Raw genomic sequence first — 23,439 nt, forward strand, 5'->3', positions numbered from 1 at the left:
ATATCAATTAAAAAATCCTATAAAATATGCTATTTGTATGAAAAATAAATTATATATACAACGAACCTAATTACAGGTTAAAACCTTATTACATAAAAAAATTCATAATAATTATGGACTTTGAAAATCTATACGAGCGCATTATTTAGTCACACCCCTAATGACGATGTTATTACGCAAATGGTATTCTGCGGTTATGTTAAAGAATGAGAAAACACCTGTTCAACAGACAATAAATTATTTTAATTTTATATAATAGCTATATAAATATATCTTTACTGGTCAGTTTGTCTGTAAGATTACTTCATTTTATAATATAAATTTTTAAGACCTAATGACCAATATTTATAATAATAATCATTTTAATCTAAAATCGGAAATGATATCGACAAATAATAAATCGTTTTATTTTATAAGATTTTTTCAGAGGTTGTGTTAATGTATTAAATATCAAAGAGTTTTTATTCGTCTTATTATTTTTTTTACATAAAATCTATCTTCGTGATATATTTCGTGAACTATTGGGCCATTATAGTGTTGACTCGATTAATAAATAATAATCATGACGACCTCCGTGGTCGTGTAGTATGCACACCGGTTTTCATGGGTACGCCACTCCGAGTCCCGGGTTCAATTCCCGGCCAAGTCCATGTAGAAAAAGTTCATTAGTTTTCTATGTTGTCTGGGTCTGGTTGTTAGTGGTACCGTCGTTACTTCTGATTTTCCATAACACAAGTGCTTTAGTAGTACATTGGGATCAGAGTAATGTATGTGATGTTGTCCAATATTTATTATTTATTATTATTATTATGTAATAATTAAATTGATGATTTAAGTACGATATCATATTTACAACAATATTATTATAGAGAGGTACCTACTCACACTCGAACTAAGCATTCGATTTAATATGTCATCAACATGTTTCTTATCAGTTGGCACTGGATATTTAAAGTAACCGATGTACTTATTTTCTATAGTATAATTTATTTAACATTTTAAAATGTTTTACTGACAATGAGAATGTTCAATTTACACATTAAGGCTTCGTATCCACGGCGCCGCACCCGCATTGACGCCGAACCGCAACACCGTCTATACTCGTAGATATAAAAACCGCACCTTGGCCGCTTGCATATCGCAAATTCCCGCTTGAAAAGTATTAACCAGAGATCGCAGTGCATTAACGTTTAATCGCACATGACGTGTCAAAGTCTATTTTTAATAACATACAGTCATCGTGTTGATAATATTTATTTATTATATATTAAGTAGATAAGTATTTATAAATCGTTTAACAATGACGAGAACCAAATATCGAATCTAATAGAAGTTTAGAACATATAATTTTAATCAAATCAAAATATACTTTATTTAAGTAGGTTTATAAAAGAACTTTTGAAACATTTCTATTTTACAGAACTGTACTAAACGTAAATTAAACCGATACGACTTAGGAACCTTCAAGAAAAGAGCGTACTCTTTCCTGAAAGGCCGGCAACGCACCTGCAAGCCCCCCGGTGTTGCAGATGTCCATGGGCGGTGGTAGTCACTTTCCATCAGGTGAGCCTCCTGCTCGTTTGCCACCTCTACAATAAAAAAATACTAGCGGTATATACTCGTAGAGATCCCAGTGAGAAGAAATAGCGAAAACTCACTCATGACTCTTTTACAACATTTTAAATATAAAGTTATATCAGTTAAATTTAATTATATATGATACATCCTGTCTGATAGTCAAGAATTATCAGCTTCACGCATTTTTTGTCATCTTTATAATCTTGTGTTGATCATCATATAAAAGCCATCGGGCAATTTTAATTTTTATGATTTTATTCATCTTTTTTATTAAATAAAGTTAACCTTACCTTCTACCAGTCTTGTTTAAAAAAATATTCCGTTTATTGAGAAAGGTTATATACTAGCTAACATCACGCTACAACCGACGGAGACAGAGCAGTAACTTTTAACGCGTGTGAAGACGTGCGAACTTGCTAGTGTAACATAAACTTGCAGTCTGGTGCCGGTGTGTCTGTGACGCTAAATAAAATATGAAATCTAAGGCTTCGGGCATTTTTATTACAATTATCACATATACTGCGTTTATCAGAATCGATTTCAATCTATCAATCTCTTATAAGCTGCCTGTATTGCTTAAGTAGGTATTTATTGTTTTGAATAAAATTACATTTGTTTAATTTGTTTAAAAAATGTTTCGATTTAGCTTGGGTAATTTAGATTTGTTACAGAGCATAGACTTAAAGAAAAACCTTCGGCTAACATCTTTCGAGATTTAAAAATGTTTTATGAATTTAATTTTAATTCTATTTAAGAACAAGTGTACGCAACTTTATTGTAAATTGCATGATTATTACTAAACGTGACATCAGGAAGCTTACTATGTTGGGAAAACCTTTAATGCGTGACAAGCACTATGTAGGAGTGCACGATGTATCTGATACACGTCTGACTCATTTTGAAAACAATTAACCCTTTTAAAAGCCAGTACTGGTGCTATTGACGTCATGCTCAATGAAGCTGATCAATTGGAAAGATTGATTTCGCTCTTGAAAAAATATTTTACCTAACAAAACCACAAACGACCGACATGAATTTGAAATAAATCTTTTTTTTTATTTTAAATAAGCAGACGGGTAAATCGTTGGAAAATCGTAAGAAATATCAACAATCCCTTATACTGCCAATGTGCTACTTCCTTGGCAACGAAGGTGTTATATCTTTTGTGCCTGTAATTACACTGGCTCACTGATCCTACCAGAATAGAACAATACTAAGTATAGATGTTTGACGGTAGAATATATGTTAAGATGGTTTTTACACAAACGACCGGATTTTTTTGGTCACGTACAATAGACACTAATGAAGCTTCAGCATCTCACCGAATTATAAGAGAAGAGACTGGTAACTTCTGGGATTATCAGAAATCCGAAGACAGGGGGAGATAGCTAGAGTCGGGAAACTTATTCTAATTTTCCAGGGCGGATTCAGTTTTTTAATCAAAAGGGATTTCATTATCCTGTATTGTATATATCAGTAGCGTGAGTAGCCGAGTTTGCATATCTTATACTGAAACCATCCGACAGGTACTCTCTGAAGGCTGTATGCGCTGCCCTTGGCACACTATCACGATGTAGTTGAAGACATATATGAAGAGATTACGAAGGCCATCAATGCCTACTACTGTGATGTGACTTTCTGCAAAGTACAAAAATCGGTGAAACGAAAGTCAGACCTTACGGATTGGGTAGCAGAAATCGCAGAGGGTAAAAGGCTGGTAATTTTCTTTGAAACCGATGGGCGCTTTCTTATGAATTAATTCTTGCAAAAATAGTCCCAGAGAAGGTTGACCTAGCGAATCTCTGATAACCTAGCAAGGAACGAGATAGATTTTATCACATCAAATGAAAGTGATATATTTAGAGATTAATAGGCTTAACATTGATAGTAATCACAGCCTAGGTCGAAGCACTTTAAATATCAAATGCGATACCGAAAGATTGCAAATAATAAGGTCTACTCTCTGACCTACAATGCTGGAGCATAGTTTCTACCAATATATCCAAATGGAACTTAAAAATCTATTCGCCTCTTTAATTAGAAAATTTATTAAATAAAGAATTAAATGTTTATATATAATAGTTTTACATATTTTTTTTTTATTTAATTTATCCGTGTATGGAAATTGTAAGTATTTGCCATGTTATATGATATACTTGATGGCCTGTCAGCTCTAAAAAATGACAAATTATTTCAATCCTGAATGCTAACAGTTATTATTAAAACTATTTGCGTATTAATTATTATTATTTTATTTTCAAAAAAACAAGTGCTTCTTTTTTATTAATAATGACATCTTCTTCACATTGACGTTTAGATTTGTTATCAAAACTAAAACTTAAATTCAGATCTATGTAGTTTATAGAGGTTTCGTTTTGATTTTTTATAAACTGTATAGAGATGTAAAACTCTAATTTACTCTTTAGTAAAAAGAGAGCTAATTTATATTTTTATCTCTTTCTTTTATAGTTTTTCTTCTCCTAAAATTGTGGCTCCTTAAAGTAGAAAATAGCTCCGTCTTTTAGACTTAAAAGTCTACATTTTTAACTGATTTGAAAAACGTCGCCGTTGCCGGTCGCCCGGAAACTTGAAAGATTTTTAACTATTTTTGATTAATCAAGAATTCAACCACATATTTACAACTAAAAAATGTTTTACTAAATGCCACGTTACAAATTTATAAGTATAACATGTAATAATTTAATATAAAATTATCGATAGGTTTTTACATTTGATATCAGACAACTGACACATTGAGCAATATTAAATACCAAGAATTGGGTACGCATAACAACGACATACAAAGTAAGCTTCGAATATACTGCTCGGAAACCGTATTTATTATTCAATAGTTCATTCACGAATTCACATTTAAAAAATACCCAAAAATGTGTTATGAGTAATATATTATTGTGTAGATACTACATTTAAAAAATCGTCTCCATAAAAATGTTTTTCAATATTCAATGTATACATCACATATAGAAACAGTTCTTTACACGTATTTCTAAAACGATCAGTAACTATTATTATACAGTAAATAAACTATTTATAGGCACTAGGCATACTCAAAGTCATTCATAGAAAATTAGTCACTGTTCCGAAATGTTACAGTGATTGCTTGGAGAAATCGTAAAACTTACGAGTAATGCGAGTTTTCATTAATAAATAAGTCATTCATATAATAATAAAAATATACTTGTCTACTAAAAGTTATAAATAACGATATCCTAATTAAACACAAATTAATTATTAGTTATGAGTGTAAACGGCAAAGTCGATCATTCAAGATTCTTTTAATATTTTGGTCGTGTTAGTTACCACAAAACGATTTTGCTGGTGTATAGTTTATACACGTTGCTGGTCTATTTAATCACAATTATTTAACTCTAGATACATATATGGTATGGAATAATTACATGAATATTATCTTCTTTTCGTCACTGATTTGCCGCCGGTTTTGTAGTAAGGCAACGTATGCATGGTCTGACAGATCGCAACAAACAAAACCAATAAAGGAACTTTACTTTTACTTTAGGGCTAATTAATATTATTTTGTACGAAAAAAAACAGATAATAATAAAAAAAGAAATTTGCGTGCAATCTGTTTATTACAACGACATTTATAATTTATTTTATTATAATTACTGCACTAGTGCAGTTTGCATTTAATGTATTTAAGTTTCAAAAGAATTGTGTTAGCAATAAATAAATATAGCATACAAATTCGCAGATTATTTTTAACAGCTGACCAAGTATATTACATAAAACAACGACATTAATTTCTCATAATTTACGTAAGGTAATATCTTACGAGGATTAAGCAACTTGCAAGAATAACAACAGTATTTGTAAATACTCGTAGTGTTCGATAAGTCAAAATCATCGTACCATCATCTCGAGCAACGGTAATAACTGTTACTAACGGAATTACGTTTTATTATATTGTTCGGTGCATGAGAAAATTGCAAAATGAAAACGACGTGAATTTTGCCGTGTAATTATGTGCTTGATTTATTATTTTATAAGAAATCCTTTACTTATTGTAGGCATCTGTGGCAACATTCAAATTGTATAAGTTTAATTACTTATTTTTACAATGAAATAATAAGATAATGACTCTGACTATGAATGGGGTGGAGTAACGTTTACTATGTGTATTTTTTTTAAATTACAGCCCCGTGAATGAGCACTTGGTATATATCATGACGCATAAGCCCCAGTAACATTTTTTTACACTCACATTTTGTCTTCGTAATATCTAAGCTCTTCCGCAAGAACACGGAATTTACCCTTGTCTTCCTATTACGTTAAAACATGATGTACCATTTATCGTATTCTACGTTGGTTGTTTCATTCTCGCTTAACTTATATGTAAGATAAATTAACATTTATAACTTAAATAGATATGCTTTATGTACAATTGAAAAATATTAACTATTTCGTTATCAAAACAAAAAATAATCAGTTATTCTTATTTAATAGCATGAGATATTATTAAAAATGATGTAATTTGTTAATTGTTAAAAGAAAAGTCAAAGTCTAACCTAAGTATGCCCCACTGCTGTGCTAAGGCCTCCTCTCCTTTTGAGGACAAATTAATTGAGCTAATTCCACTACGCTGCTCCAATGCGGGTTGGTAGATATATACGTGGCGGAATTTAATTGAAATTAGACACACGCTGGTTACCTCAACAGGTAAATGAAACATTTGAATTTTCAAGGTTCAATTCAGGGTTTGAACCTTAAACCATCAGTTAAGATGTACACGTTCTGTCCACCGGGTAATCTCGGCTCTTGGTAATGTTATACATCGTTTAGTTTTATTAATTAATGTTGATTAAAGTATTCGACACTAGTCTAGTGAATGATGATTTCCAATAACTGGGGGTACATTTAAACGCTTTATGTATGATATATTCTATGACTCGTATTTTTATATGTATTTCTGTTAGAGTTCCTGACTGAATCATTTAAATAAATAAAGATAAATCACTACGTATGCTTATTCATGTTTGTTAAAAAAAGCTATGTAACTGTGGATCTACTTCCTGTACTGGTAATGCAAGAATTTTCGATTTACGTACGTTGCCGCCGGGGGTTGGTGTGCCTGTGCTCTGTGACATACATAAACGAAAACTAATATTTTTTGTTATAAATTTTGAATACTAACAAACGACTAATAAAGCAATCTTTATACACAATGCGATTATTGTTGTTCAATTTACAGTCGACACTACAAACGAAGAGTTTTAACCATTCTTTACATAGAAAATGCAAAAATCATGAGATCTAAGTTACTACCTTATACCTGTAATTACACTGCTCACTCACCCCTTAAACCGGAAAATAACAATACTAAGTATTTCTGCTTGGCGATGGAATATATGATGAGTGGGTGTGTAAATCAGATGGTTTTGCACGAAACCTATAGAAAAAAATAATTGAAAAATAATGAGTTTTTTTATATTCTAAATATAAATCTTGGCTTATGAGGCTCTTTGAAATCCATTGTTAAATAAATGCCACACATAAAGTACAAGACAAGAAACGAACATCATGTTTATTACCTTACCTTTCCTTTACCGTTTTTACTTTTATGGCTGTTTCGTATTATACAGATGTACTTACCTGAAAAATTGAAATTACTTTGGGTAATAAATAGGTACATTTTTTTTATTAGCAATAATTTAAAAAGCAAATTACGGTATATGTCAGTTTTCTTATATATTGCGAGCGAGTAGTTCTATTAATTACATGAAGTCTATACTAATATTATAAGGACGTCAAATTCGTTTATTTGTATGTAGGGGGTGATCTCCGGAACTAATCCAATTTTATTATTTTTTTGCAGAAGTAGAAAGCTACCTTACGCCTGAGCACTATAGGGTATAAAATATATTTGTTGATAAAAATCAACTCATCATAATATTTATTAATAAATTGCACCCGTGCGAAGCCAGACCGGGTCGCTAGTTCATATGTGTATTTCAAAGCTCAGAGTCATATGTACCATTTTCAGGGTTAACGTAAGTATTAGAGATACTTTATTATCCATCCATACCCAGTACTTGCTTGAACATGAAAATGTTTCAACAGATTAGATATATGGGGTATGTATCTTAGGAACCTTTACGACATCCCGAGTGACACTGGCTATAATTTTATTCATTCATTCATTCATTCAAATCAGTAATGATTTTTAATTCTTAGGTTAATGTATTGTATTCGTTTTAGGAGGACAGATATTTAATTCTTAAGTTAATGTATTGACGAATGATGATTTTTAATTCTTAAGTTAATGTATTGTATTCGTTTCAGGAGGACAGATCGTGATAAGCGGTCGCCTTCAACCATCGATTGTTACCTACTGGAAAAATGTTTATGGCCCTTATCTTTGTAAATTCACTTACTCACTTCCAATCAAACAAGAACTCAACAAATCAAAGTATCGCTTTTTAGCGGTAATTGGCGGTAGATTGGTATTTACCCACCCATCCAGTCCTGTATAAATTTGTTTTTCTAATCTAAATTCTTAAAATTTATAAATAATATTTTATTTTAAATAGCATATTTTATCTTTGCATAAACCAATATTTCTGCTTACTGTTAAAAGGTAGCAGGAAGTTTTGTACATAAAAAATAGCAAGATTCTTATTTCATCACACCAATTAACCTACTGTTTTTTTGTTAAGTAACACCATCAACGTAGATATTAACATAGTATCATTTACATAAATCGTTTAATATGTTCTTAATTTGGTCTTTATAGCCATTAGCATAGAATTCAAAATATTTATAAAATATTTGCTAACATGTAATACAATGAAGGCCGATACTGTAACACTGGTCAATGTGATCTATAAGAATATTTTTCAATATTGCGTATGTTTTACTATTATAGATCTATCTAATTATAAATATATAATTATTGTACTATTTCTTGCCACTCATATCGAAGTAAGAAGAAAAACTTAAAATCGATATCTAGTATATTTCAATATTAATTTTGATTTAAAAATATATTCATTGAAAGTAAATGGACTTTTTCAGTCGATAAAATTAAATGCTCTACATTTGCATAAGAATTGTAGAAATCCTCGAACTTAAAGCAATTTGGCTAAAGAAAGTTTTAACGGGAAACTGGTATCGGCGAAAGTTTGAGTGAACGTGGACTTCTCGTCTTCATACAGTTCTTTGTAAAACCGCAATGACATGGTTTGAAATGAGGTTAGACATATGAATGCTATTGGCGACGTTGTTTCGTGAAATTCATTTCCAAAATTTATATAAAGCAAAAGATATAAGGAAAAAATACAGTAAAATAATAAAACTCTAATAAGTATAATAGATTTTAGTAATAACGAAATCTTACAGGATTTTATACAGTTTTATAAATCGTGTTTTCAAGTAAAATAATTCTCAAGGCAATTTTTCTAATTTTAATTAATTATTTTTTAAATAATCTATTATCTCCACTATTATACAAGTAACACATTGATAAAAGTAATTTTAATGAAAATTTTCTTAATTAATTTAATATAAGCGGCATTGTAAGTTAAACAATACTCGAAATGTTTCAAAGTTGAATGTTTTTGAACGAACATTCACTCATATCAATGTGTGTTTTAATATCTGTGCTGCTATGAACACTAAGAAAATCATCACTATACGTATAAACAGTTGGTTTGGTTATGCACGCGGCCTCGCGCAGTCAGTTGTGTATCTAATCTTGGTTCGAACGAATGTTTTGTACTGCCTTCTTCCTTACATAAACATGACGAATACATAACATCAATACTTGAAGTATAAAAAGTGTTAGATTGTGTAAACGTGTTTAAAATTTTAATAAATTTAGTTTCATTGGAGGTTACACACAAATAATCAAGGTAAATAAACTTAAAAGTAATTAGAACAATATATTTTTTTATATTTTTGAATAGTAGTGTCGCTTTGTTTGTAAAGAATATGATATTATCAAAGAACGTAATTAGTTAAATGTTATCGTACTTGCCTTATGAGGAAAAAGCGTAATGATCATCACGTCTAATGGGTATTTTGATTGCAATTTAATAATTATAATTGAAATCATAAATAGTAATGTCATCGAGATATTACTATGACTATAATTCATCCGTATTTAATCAGTATGTAGAGAAATAAAATATAAAGTACATCAATTTCACATAAATTTAAATCTAACTTACTTGCTATATGTAACATATACATAAGAGTATTAATAAACATGGTAATATATTATAATCAAGGTTTACTAAGGTTATATTTATCGCCACATAGTTTAAATAAACAATTTCCTCTAGCTCTTAATTGAATAAAGTAACATTCACACTTTTAATTATCACATTAAAACTCGACCTACAAAATGACAAATAAACTACTTTAAAAATAATTAAACTTAACGATATATACTAACGTGTTCTAAAGTAAAGAACTTAGAGAACATACATAAATAAATTAATAAAAGAATTAAACCAGTTGGTATAGGCACGCATACACGTATTTATATATACGTATTTGTCCTAAACGTTAGCAAATAAGGTAAATGAATCTTGTGCCGGAAAATATACACTTCTAAAACATAATAATGTCACGACAGAAGTATTCAATTTCAATCATGAAATGAGAATATAAAAAATTGTATTTTTGATTTTAAAATTTATTGATAACAACTAGATGAAAATCATAAATAAAAAACTGAGCGATGAGGAACAAGTGTTCAAACCGAGCACTAATTTTTGTTCATTCGTCTCGGCGGTTTAAGAAAACTTTTTTAGGCAACTTGGTTGTGCCCAAAGAGATTTGCCGCATACGTAATACGAAGCGCAACTGTAGTTGCCTGGTGGAATTCCCAATCCCAAATATTACCCTCAAAAAGGGGAAGACGCGACCCTAACAGCGAGCAACATTTACATGTAAATAAATGCATTAAATGTAACACGATTACATTTAGTAATACAATATTTTGTTGATGTCCTGCTGAACGATTTCAGGTCAGATCAGGTCAAGCACTATCTATTCCTTTAGTCTCTGAATCCTATGGGACTTAACGTGATATATATAGATAAGAAAGATAGAATATGTTATCTTAAAAAAGGTAGAAATATTGAAATGTTTTGTATTAATAAATATAAATAGGAATGATGAATTGCTGGAATTGAAATAGGATTATTGTGATGTTATCATAGGATCCATAAGTTTTTAGTATAAATAAATATTCAGCACGATTTTTCCCTTATGTTTATTATTCTCGAGACATAACGAATTACGTAGTTAAATCAATGTTCCATAAAATTGATTGATTTATTCAATGAAAATTATACTTAAATAAATGTTCCAGAAACAATCAAAATATTTTTTGAGCATTTATTTTAACAATTGAGATATCTTAACATGCCGTTACATGGTACTACTACCTTATGTATTACTGGTAAAACGTGTAGCTTTTTAGCTTAAGACGAAATTCTAAAATAAGATTACAGAGATGCTAAGATACATTATCAATAAAAAATACATAATATGCCGCATATGTCGCAGGCAATTATCTCAATTTGCCTTTTTATTAACAGTCTAGCCAATTCATTTGAGGGCTCCGTTCAAACAGTAGCCTGGTTGACGTCAACCAATTAATTCATAGAATAGGATTTTTTTCTAAAGACTTTCTTGAAAATAGACATAGACGTATGCTGAAAGTTTAATTCATAAAATTTTATCTAAGAAAATAATTTTGTTCTAACTTAAACAAGACGACGTAAGCAGTCTCGTATTATAAATAAAGTTAATAATGTGAGGTATTAGCGAATCGCATGGAATACGTAAATCTAATGTTTGTTTATCTTCATTCCTTTTTCGATGGGAGTAGTCTATAATCGACTGCAACATAAAAAACATTATTTTTAATTAGCAACGTACGTATGTTTGCCCTCTATTTTGACCTTGTCCTTCATTTTTAATCACACTAGATTGCACTTAGTAGATCTGAATTACAGGAAACAATAGCCGAGATGTTATAATATTTGGAATATAATTGTACATATTTAATATTAAAAAAATGAAAGATTATTATATGATTATTAATGAGAAAACAACGTTTGAGTATAAATCAACGACAAGAAATAAAATTGGTATTAAAAATCCCGTATTAATTAAAAAATAACAATAATATATATATATATATATATATATATATATATATATTATATAAAATCGTATATAATAGAAATAGACAGAGAGAAAGAGAGGAAAAGGTCGCCTGGAATAAGTTTCGTACGTGAGGATTTCTGCCAGGTCCCTCAAGTGTAAGCCGCGTAAAACAATTTTATCCAAAATATTAACGCGGTCGAAATCACGTGATACGCAGTTATATCTATATTAGTGTAAATAGAAATATTTTTCTCTTATTTTTTAGAAGTATCCCATAGATTAAAGCTTTAGTGTCAAGATTTACTAAATTCATTAGGCATAATTTATAAAACCGATGAATAGCAAATAAGTTCTAATGATTTTCATCTGCTTTGTGTTACAAAATGTTATTTTACAAAAATTAGCAAATCATATTCACCTTGAATGATGTTAACAAAAAGAAATAATTGGCTAACATCTCCCACCGTTATGTTAAAATATTTCGACGTGCCTGCGATGAAACAAAAATTCTAAAAAATATTTAGAATATTTATTAATGCTAACACAAATTCACTATATCATCAATTTTTAAGTCTGTATTTTTAATATATATTCACTTAATGCACACATTGGTAAAACATATTAATAAAACTGGATGAACTGGCTTTCTAAGAAGTCTAAAACGTTTATTTTCTTAGTTTTATTTATTTTATTATGATGAACGAGATTTTTGAGATTACTGGTTTGCGTACGCGCTATTTTTAAAGACTACGGGAAATTTAAGATTTTAAAATTCAAGTAAATACAGTGCACAAATTATTATTATCAAATGAATTGCATGCATTTGTCATATGCATTTATTATTTGTTTAAAATCCCGTTTTTATAAATCAAGTTGTATGATTTTTTGTTACTGTATTGAAAACAATATTACAAATATGTAAATGTGAGACTTAATAATCAAAACTGTGAACATTGTCAAAAACATTAGCTATATTGCCAGTGACAATGCCAATAACCTTGCTAGTTGTCTGTAATTCTATTGAGCGTATCAAACACTGCATGTGGGTACATTAGTTTGTTAGTTGGTATCTGCGTTTCAAAATAAGCGTCTGTCATCTCCAATAAAATCTTCCTATGCTAGGGTTGAATAAATAGTATGATATTGTTTTTTTTTTAAAGTATAATAGCATTTACCTCTTTTTGAGAAATAACTAATATACCTATTTACCGATTAAGCTAAAATCAGGATCGAACCTAAGACTTTTCACATCACTAGGCGCTCCTTAAGCCATTGCGCTTTTGACGCTTAAATTGAATTAAAATAATACTGCGGTATATCTAAGTCACTTTTATTGGGCATTTAAACGAAATCGTCCATCAGCTTGATATTAGTAGATTTGGATATAATTAAACGCAATAAGGAATTGTATTCATATGAACAATAGAACGAGCCGAGACTTGAATTGTAATGTACACAAGAATTTATAGACATATATATCGATAGAAAAAAAACTTGTTAAAACGTGGGTAAAACCAATTATGTTTTACCGGTCATAAAGGTTGTTTACCTAATCAACAAGACGTCCTTGAAATCACTTAATATCCTGGTATCAGATAAGAGATTATTCTAAAAATATATTATTGATTTCAAATTTGATTTTAGTGAAAAACAATTGTATAGTTCAATTATAGACAGGGTCATTTTTATTATAAGCATTATCAATAAAAAAATTATGTTCCATAATACAGTAATTTATTATTATTTGCAACACTCATTAGTAAGCAACAATGTTGGTGTTAAATAACTATACTTATATATAATTTACACAAAATTTGTGTGTTTGTAAAATAATATAAATATTTTTCATAGTTTTTTCAAAGTTCATATTTCCAACATTATAAAGTTTGTTGTAGTGTTAATAATTTAGTATAAGCCAACCATATACTTAAAATTGCTTCATTTTATGAGTTTTTGTCGGAAACTGAAATAGACTAAAATAAGTGAGTATATTTTGCAATTTTCTTTGTGAAGCCATATTCGTAGGACTGCACCCCAAAAACAACAAAAACGGCTGTATTTTTAAAAGCAATTAAAAATAAAACAAAATTTAAACAATCACGATTCTGACATTTTTAATCTAAAAGGTCTGGGTGTTATTTTATGACTTTCAAAATTACAATGCCCTTCGTATTCACAGTTTAATCTTTAATGCGCACTGAAGATACAGTAAGTCCCAAAAAACCTTTAAGTGTCAACCGTATGTTATGCATGTTAAGCCAAATACAATTAATAAAAGTTAACGAAATTGCTTAAACCTAGACAAAGAGCATGTAATTAAATTAAAAAAAACAAACGTTATCACTACCTACTTACTATAATAAGACAAAGTGCACTTGCAGCGTCTGTCTGTCAGTCTGAAAGTGACAAACTCAAAAGGTAACCAGCGGATTTTTATAATTCATTAAGATTAAGATAAGTATTTCGATAAATCGTTTTATGAAGACCTTTACTCTATCCCTGCGAAGCCAGGACGGATGGCTAGAATAGTACCAAGACTAAAACGCAGAACGAAAAACAACGAAGTCGAACGATACCATTCTAAATATATTTTTATTTCAACTCTATTCATCAGACAAAGGACCGATGATTAATAGAACGGATATCAGTTGTTTTATGACGGAGTGGTATGATATATTATTGTTATAATTGAGCCAGAACTACACTATGCGATTTGGTAAAGTTAAAACAATTATTATACAAAATTAGAACAAATCGAGCATAGCATAACAGATTTGACTATAACGATTTTGATTGATTTTTCCAGTTATAATAGATTTAACTCTCAGATAAATGTGAAACGAAACTTTATATATTATATCAACAACCGCTAAGCGTATACGTTTGTTTTACTGAGATATATATTCATAATATCAATTAGGAAATTCATTTATTTAATTAAATTAGTAAATTTCTTAAAAGGACCGTACTAGAATGGATTTTTGATTTTCGTGTTTTCTAGAACAAGTATTTAATGTTGTGTTTGAACCGGTGATTCGATAGTTTGAGTCTTTCTCCTTTTCTCTTTTACTCAGATTATATTTCAGTAACCAATTAAAAATAAGGTAAGTTTTAAGTTTTTTATGGTTTTTATGTACAACATATATACCTAATATCAAAGGAGAGAGAAAAATGTAAAAGAAATAATTTCTTTTCAAATTACTGTTCAAAGCTAACATGAATTTAAGAAATTAGACCGGGACAACAATCACTCTTAGTAAAACCTTTATTTATATAGAGAAATAAACGTACTAAATGTGTTATTGATAAAGAAAATACTAAATGTACTGCATGAGATGTATTTAATAATAGGTAATTATATATTAAAAAAAAAGGCCTTCTGTTAATGAGATATTTTTAATGCTAAATGTTATTATCGTTTCGCTCAATGGCGTTTTTGTGGATATTATGGATTAGGACCTTTTTTTTTCTTAATATATTATAGCCGTCTTCTTGATAGGAGAGGCCTTTACTATGTAGAAGTGTAATCACAGGAAACTTTAAGGTAGTGATAAATACTGAGAAGTTTTAGCAAACATAGATATAAATAGCGTACGAAATAAAGGCATTTCTTATATAACCGACATTAAGGTTCCATCAATACCCGAACAAAAGAGATATCTGAGACGTTATTTCCTTTATGCCTGTAATTAAACTGGCTCGCTCGCCCTTAAACAAAAATGTTTGGTAGCAAATTACGAGTGGGTGGGTGATCCCAACCCAGCCGAGATTGCCTAAAACTCAGTCACCTTTAAAAAATGTAACGGAATAAGTTATAACCATAGTATTTTAGAAGAAACTAATTTAGACAAAGTTGCAAGAGACAGCTAGTACTTATACAGTGTAATAATTAATGATTTGCATACAACGACAATGCACAACTTGTTACTCTTGGCTTAGGATGCTCCAAACATGCTTAAACCACTTAGTCGTTGCATACTAATCATAAGTATGAATCTACTGCTAAGATAATTACAGTTGAGACATTATATTAATTTTGTGATACTTTAAATCGTCGAAAAACGGCGTTTCATAAACTACGAAAAACCGTTCCTTGTACCTCAAATTACAGCTCACTCACCCTTGAAATAACAATACAAATAGAGCTACTTAGCGTTAGAACTAAATAAACGGAGAACGGAGCAATCAATTCGTAAGATATAACGCATAATTCATAATGGACGATTATATACCCTATAATCTATTAGAGTATGTCAGTGTTTTCATAATATAGCTGGAATTGTATACCGTTATAATTATTCTACACTTTCAAATCTGATCTGATTAGTATTATTATAAACTAACGACCTTCACAAATATCGGGATATATTTACACACAGCGGGAGCGTAAGGAGAGTGCCTCCGCTTACCTGCTCCAAAGAAGAATACTAGGAAGAAGGCGACGGCTATGTGCTCCTTTACACCCCGCTATAAACGTCACATAGGCTAGGATACCCATACCAGGGGAACCCCTTAGGTATTGGAAGACTGTGTATGCGAGCCATCGGTCGGGGAGACATGGCAGCATTCGCAAGCGATCCCGTGATAACCCCCGTAGAGACGGAGTTGTTAGCGCTGGTTCTTTGTGGGTATTTCGGCGCACTCGGCACCGGTGAATCCCACATGGGTATGTGCCCCACTTCATATGGGGCAAACGCGTAAAGGTTTAAATATTAAAACTTAGTGTTGTTTTGAAATGATAGCTCAAATTTATTAAATTAAAACAAATTTAAATATATTAATGTTAATACAAATTTAAATGTATGCCATTAATTTTTCGTTTTGGAGACTTATTGGAAAGTATTTCATTTTTTAGGAGGTGTTTAAATTTGGAATTTATGCCGCGATGGAAGGAAAAATGAGAATGGGGATTACTTATATATTAATAAAGGAGAAGTCGAGAAACGTCTCCTCACTTAACCTGTATAATCCTATAAAATTGTCCAAAAACCAGTCGAAACTTATTTATTACTTTTTATTTAAATAATTTAATAGGACTCCAGCGGTACATAATAAACATTTTCTATGATAAAATTTAAATAAAGAACAAAAATACATGATTAACATTATATGCACACTAGTAAGTTTTAAATCAACAGACAGTTTATAAAATTGTATTATGAGATATTTGCTCTAAATGTCACACACACACTAACTCATAAGCACACATATATACACATACAAACAATGAATAACATGACACACAGCGCAATACATAATTCATATGTAATTTTTTTAGATATAGATGTTGAGCAGACATACAATAACATAATACGACGAGTATAACATCATGGTATAAATGTATTATGTCGTGGCGCATTAGAACTAATTACTAATAATCATTGAAGCAGTTTGAAGATAAAGCTTCGTTTATTTTAAGCATACCGTTTGCTCCTAGCTTTAGTTACCTTTGAAAAATGTGAAAAACATACTCGTAGTTTGATGCGTAGGGAATATTATGAATAAAAAGAAAGATATTTTTCTGTGTTACGTACTAGTCATATTAGTTTTCATTTGTTTAAAATAATAAAATTCATGAACTTCATAGTGATGTGCACAATATTTCTTTATCCATCCACTCACCCTGCTTTAGTTTTCCGTAACTTATACTATAAAATAATCATCCTCATCATCCTAATTGAGCAATTTATTCGCTCTTCCCATCCTTTTATAATTCTATAAAATATCCACCGTACTAGTACGAAATGCGTGCATGAATCAGTTTGTTTACAATGAGCACTTTTCTTTACGTTGAACATTTCTTCTGAGAATATGTACCTTATCCTAACGGCAATATCAGCCGATTGATTCATTAAGATTTTTTTTCTTTCTTATTCAAAATTCCATAATTTCATTTTCGACCTATATTTTTCAAATTAATTAATAAGGCATTTCTTGCTCCATAGTCACATATAGATACAAAAATTTGCAATAAAACTGATGGCAATAGTATACAAAGTCGAGTTGGCAAACTACTTAATTAAAATGTTAAATTTGTTACCTTGAACTTTATCGTATCAACAAATCATCTATATATAAAATTATATTATGAACAATATGTATGAATATAACGATTTAAAAAAAAATGTATTGACCTTTGGACTGACTATATTCATTAAGAAGAGATAATAACAAAACAATTTGAAACATTGACAAAATATGTAAGCAAATTTATCTTTCAATAGAAAAAAAACACGAAAAGTCCTCTGACATTTTTATTGATTTACACTTGCTATGCTATGTTAAAGGTTATAAGGTGAAACAAAATAAATAATTAATTATATTTACAAGTAATCTAGATCTATTACTACAGATTTTTTATAACGATTATAAGATATTGGCGCTACCTACATTTTTGCTGTATTCGTTATCATATTTTAGTTAAAAGCTATGAAGGGTACGATCAAAAGGATCTTGATCTTGAATTAATTGTGTTGACGGAGGCTATTGGTTTCCTGGGACGAGCCCTATGGTGGTATGCCACATAATATGCCAAACTGGCTCCACGTCTTGTTAGGGGAAGAAGACGAAGTGGCAAGAACATCAGCGTAAAATGAAAACAAACAACGCAAATATTCGCCTCTGATACGATAACATATGTTTATGTTTGTTTCAATTGCAAAAAATTGCAAAAATTCGAATATATTTTGCTGAAAGATTGGGTTGAAAAAAAAAGTATAAATGCTAGTAAAATTCTTTTCGTCAGTATACGCAGTCATGATTTTAATACTATTTTTAATTCTAAAACCTCAATGTAAATAATTCTTATACAAAGAAATGTCTTTTAAATAGATTTTGTTGTCCATTTGATCAAAATACCGAATATTAAGAAAACCAAATAAAATGAGAATAAGTAATAAAATACCATCATAAAATTTCAAATCACAATGAAACAAATATTTTTCACGACTGAGATTTAAGTTAATCATCTAAAAGTTCTTTAGAATTCCAAACAGTAGTTTCACCGCGATTCTGTTGTTCCGATTGTATAGAGACAAAAGCGACATGAAAGCCTAGAAAAACTAAAAACTTCGATATGTACTGTTACCGGTGTTTTTATTTCACTTTTGGTTGTGATTTGAATATGTACCTAAACGTATATACATCCCGAGCTGAAAATTAGAGTAATATTTTATAGATACCTTGTTACAGTGTAAATAAACTACAGAAAACCAATATTTAAAGTTGAATTTATATGCATTGTATTTGATTGTGTATAAGCAGTATCTCATCCTATCTTTTAAAATTACAGATGGTGAACATTTTACCATTGCTGCTCTGCTTCTTTGCACTGCAAACGTCTTGTAAAGCTGCTCCGAATGAAGTTAATATAGTAATTCCTGAATATACTGAAGAAGCCCCAAAACTTGATAGCCAAAACTTGCCTAATGAAGTCACTGATCAAAGTTCAGTTGAAAACGAAAGTGAAAATAATCAGCGACAAAAGAGATTTTATGATTATCCGGGATTTGGATATCCACCCTTCGGGTTACCTCCAAGTTTTCCATATCTGGGACAATCTCATTACTCAAAGCGAGACGAAAGTCAAAATACAGGTGATTACGGTACAGAAGATGCCTTGAAGTTGATCTTTAATCGTTTACAAGGAATACTTAGCGATGTCAGACACCAAACACAGCCTCCGCCTCAGCAATCGAGTATTCCCGCATTTATTCCTGTTCTTTTTATACCGCATGCCGGATGCAGCTGTACCACTAACAGTCAAGTTCCTTCTCGCCCCGTAAATGGAAATGATCATAGGAAGTCTGATCAAGAAACGACAACACCAGCTTTACCTAATAGATTTCCCGATTTTGAAGATACGCAACAAAATTGGGGAATAGTAAGCGGTAATGAATCGAATGTAAATGTCGAGGGAGACGGAAACAGGCCAGTTTCCTTTGATCCTATAATTCCTCAAACGCCGATCGATATACCAGTTCCTCCTGTGGAACATGGTAGTGTGCAAGCAGGAGCCGAGCCTCAACCAATTCCGACTACTACTTTGGGACCGATTGCGAGTAGACCTGCTAAAGGTGGTAGCAGGGCACCATACATTACCCCTAGCATTTGTGACGGAGCAGTAGTAAGCTGCTGCTTGCGACCTCAGATTACGCCTAATTGTTTTGCCCTTCAAGGCTGTCCGGATCCTTCTCGATATGGTAACCCGTGTGATCCTGAGGTAGTATTGAATGTGGTTAGAAAATTGGAACATTATCTTAAGCAAAAAAACAGTTAATTAAAAAATATGTGTAGCATTATTTGGAAATGTTAAATATTTCTTTAAACTGTTTTACATATAATTGTATAATTAAATCATGAAATAGGTATTTTAGCTGTATCAGGATATACCACGCTATAATTATGTGGATAATGCAATTCTTATCTTTTATGAGTATTATTCAAATAAAGATGAAAAATTCGTAAAGAAATACTTTGAGGTAATATACGTTATATTGTTTACTATAAATCTTGTCTGTCCTAAAAAAATCACAAAATCATCGCAACCTCAAGTGACAAATTAACTCCTTTGTTAAATTTATATTTTTTTCTTGGAAAAAACAGTTTTGAATCGAACAACATAACACGATTGAACTAAATAACATAGTTCGTCCATGGCAGCTATAAATAACAATATTATTTTTTAATTAGATTTCAATACGTCTACATAAATGTGATATATGTTCCTATATTTTTACGAAGTCCGCCGCCACAAATATATTGTAGCAATTTAATAATATCATGTTACTTTATATAATTAAGTAATTTTACAAAAACAATGCCACGTGTGAGCCAAGCCTTTTAAACGACGCTACCTCATTCTACTGGCGTGATTAGTAGGCTTATCCATATTTGGCATTAAAATGTTAACACTCTGATACAAGTATACAGGTACAATTAAATTTTGAATAAAGTATTTCATTTATAAAAAAATGATCGTTTCAAAAATAGCAACTAAAAACTTATAAATAACTTTGTTATCGAGACGTGTACGTGATGTATTAATATCTAAACAGATTTGCTGCAGAGATAATGAATTATGGTTATTATTATTGAAATATATACCTTCGCATATAATAATTTTATATAACTCTTCGTTGACGTAATAAATAATATCATTTTTAAGCTCGAGCTAATTTTGTCGCCGGTTTTATCTGGAATAATATATATTTTGTGTGTTTAGGTGAAAATTCACTTAAACATCATACAAATAAAAATGTGTTATTTTTGATTACTTAAAACGTCTGTAGCCTTTAATTTTTGTTCTCCCTTAACCTCAAATAATGCTATAAAATACTCATATGAATATATTCTAATTTATTTATTGGTATGTTAATTTTAATATTAAGGTTTAAATAAAACAACGAATTCTGTGACAGAACTGTAGTAAAAAAATATAGTTATGTCCATAAGTGTTTATTTGATATTTTGTATAATACTGCATTACAAATAAAACATTAAATTATCGTTTTGTTATATTATTTAAATCCATTGCATTTCAGTCGTATATAATTTAAAACTACCAGGTGCGTAATGTCTATTTGCACAAAAACTATTTTCCAGATTGACTAGAAAATTCACAACCAAACAACCGATTTTTTTAAATTTTAAACTCCTTCTATTAGCAACACCTTATCATTATTTTCTACATAGTTCCTTTTATCTATATCTATCAATATTTTTATTATTTTATACTTACGTAAATACATATGTATGTATATTTCGGAGCCACCTTAGTAAAAGTGCAGCTCAACCAGCGGCTTGAATGACACTCAGCCAAATCATCTTCCGTTCATAGAATAGGGACTCTCATGTAAATAAAAATATTTATATTGATAGCTTAGGTGGGAACATCTTTTGATCATTTTGCTCGACGGCTCAGATTCATACATTGATTGATTGCGCAAAATTGTCATAAAAGCGACTTTGTCAACTCTGACTCAGTATGGTCTTGTCGGTCTTACCCCAAGAGTGTTTTTTAAGAAACCGAAGGTACGAAGGGGTTGCAGCACCCGTCTCCTGTCACATCGTGCCTTTTGTAAAAGCACAGTCACATCGTGCCTTTCGTTCTTCGTTTGATACAAAAGACGAACGTGCTGCACATCCCGTAGCGCCGAAGGTCATTTAGTTTCGAAGTTGTTGATAAACAACCTAATTTTAAGGTAGGAACTGACTCAGTTTCAAATAAGATTCTTGAGTTTGCAAAGCGATCATCTAATTAAAAAGCTGTTAATAAGTCACCGATCGATTGTTGGCAGAGAACAATCTACCAACAAAATTATTCCCGAGGAGAATAGGTGCCTGGCACGTGGACGGTCGCCAAAGGCTGCCAAAATGATTCCATGAAGTTTACGAACTGAGTCATCCCGAAGCACACAATGGTGAAGTGACTTTTGTTAATAAAAAAGAGAGTCCGGTCTATTTATAATTTTGGAGATTCATGGTTCATTTAGGATGTATTTAACAAAATATTATTTACAATAGCATCACACAAAAATTGATCGTTTTATAGAATCGGTTATAATAATTATTGTATAAACACGAGAAGCAAGGATAAGCTTATTTCGCCAAGTTTACGACAGCGTAATCACTAAATCCTTTCTAGGCAAATCTATTCATTTTTTTATCCTTTAATGTGATTTACGTTCGGTAAATTAAGTATATGCACTTATATATTACCAATACATAATGTATGAGTATTTGAAACAAATTAATGCAAAACAACAAAATATATTTGTTATTTTGCATTAATACTTTTGCATTAATAATAATAAATACGTGACTAATAGCATTTATGAATTGCAGATATTGTAACTTCCGAATTGTTTAATTTTAATGAATTTAGTTAGAGTTATTCTAAAGTGATATTTTCGAAGGCAGTGAGACATTTTAAGAATACAACATTGAGTTTTAGATTGGGGCGATATTTATTTATATAAGTACGTCAATAATGTGCTGCGTCAGCATATAGAGGGGGGAATTTTTTTATTTTAAGAGATCAAGTAACTACACAACTAAGTATAGCTGGAATACACCAATTAAAACAAATAAATCAAACACTCAATATAGTTGTCAAAAAATAAAGCACAATTCGAAGTTCTCTTAAAATAATATATAAGAAAATATTAAGTATGAATGACCAGATAAGTGGTAACCGCCTATTTACATTGGCATTGTAATAAATATTAACCAATCCTTGGAACTTCTTCACCAACCTTGGGGTGTAAGAAGTATCACCTGTGCCTGTAGTTATACCGACTTACTCATACTTCAAACTTGAATACCACTCTATTTAACGGTGAAGTAGAGGGTACAACCAAAACGGGCTTTTCATATTTTAAGGGGTATAATGAAGTCGTATATACCTTTTAAAGTATAAAAAGCATTTTTGTATCACAATGTGTATTTTGGGGATATCGATTTGTAATATCTATAAAAACCATACCAATATATGAAAACATGCATTCCAAACCAGAATATTCGACAAGTGACGGAATTACAAAAAAAATAACTGATAAACAATATGTAATCGGATTTTGTGTAGTAATCGTCTATTTGTAGGTTTGATTTTGGGTTTATGAAATCACTAATGTATTCAATACATGTATTACAAAAAATATTTGCAAGATAAGGTAATATATCAATTGTTACTTGTTCTTC

General features: G+C 30.5%; 3 protein-coding genes across 5 annotated transcripts in view; 2 read left to right on the forward strand and 1 right to left on the reverse strand.

Moving 5' to 3' along the window:
- The window catches only part of LOC113401338 (probable E3 ubiquitin-protein ligase HERC4), a 333,429-nt gene that overhangs the window by 296,267 nt on the left and 13,723 nt on the right, over positions 1-23,439 (forward strand). The window lies entirely within an intron of this gene.
- The window catches only part of LOC113401356 (uncharacterized), a 155,800-nt gene that overhangs the window by 86,823 nt on the left and 45,538 nt on the right, over positions 1-23,439 (reverse strand). The gene's annotated exons all lie outside the window — the stretch shown is intronic.
- Positions 9,242-21,245, forward strand: LOC113401354 (uncharacterized). The gene is made up of 2 exons (XM_026641235.2): positions 9,242-9,467; positions 19,031-21,245. The coding sequence occupies exon 2, from the start codon at positions 19,031-19,033 to the stop codon at positions 20,015-20,017; it is 987 nt and encodes a 328-aa protein (XP_026497020.2). The 5' UTR covers positions 9,242-9,467; the 3' UTR covers positions 20,018-21,245.

This window comes from Vanessa tameamea, chromosome 7 (genome assembly GCF_037043105.1).
Source record: "Vanessa tameamea isolate UH-Manoa-2023 chromosome 7, ilVanTame1 primary haplotype, whole genome shotgun sequence".
Taxonomy (NCBI): Eukaryota; Metazoa; Arthropoda; class Insecta; order Lepidoptera; family Nymphalidae; genus Vanessa; species Vanessa tameamea.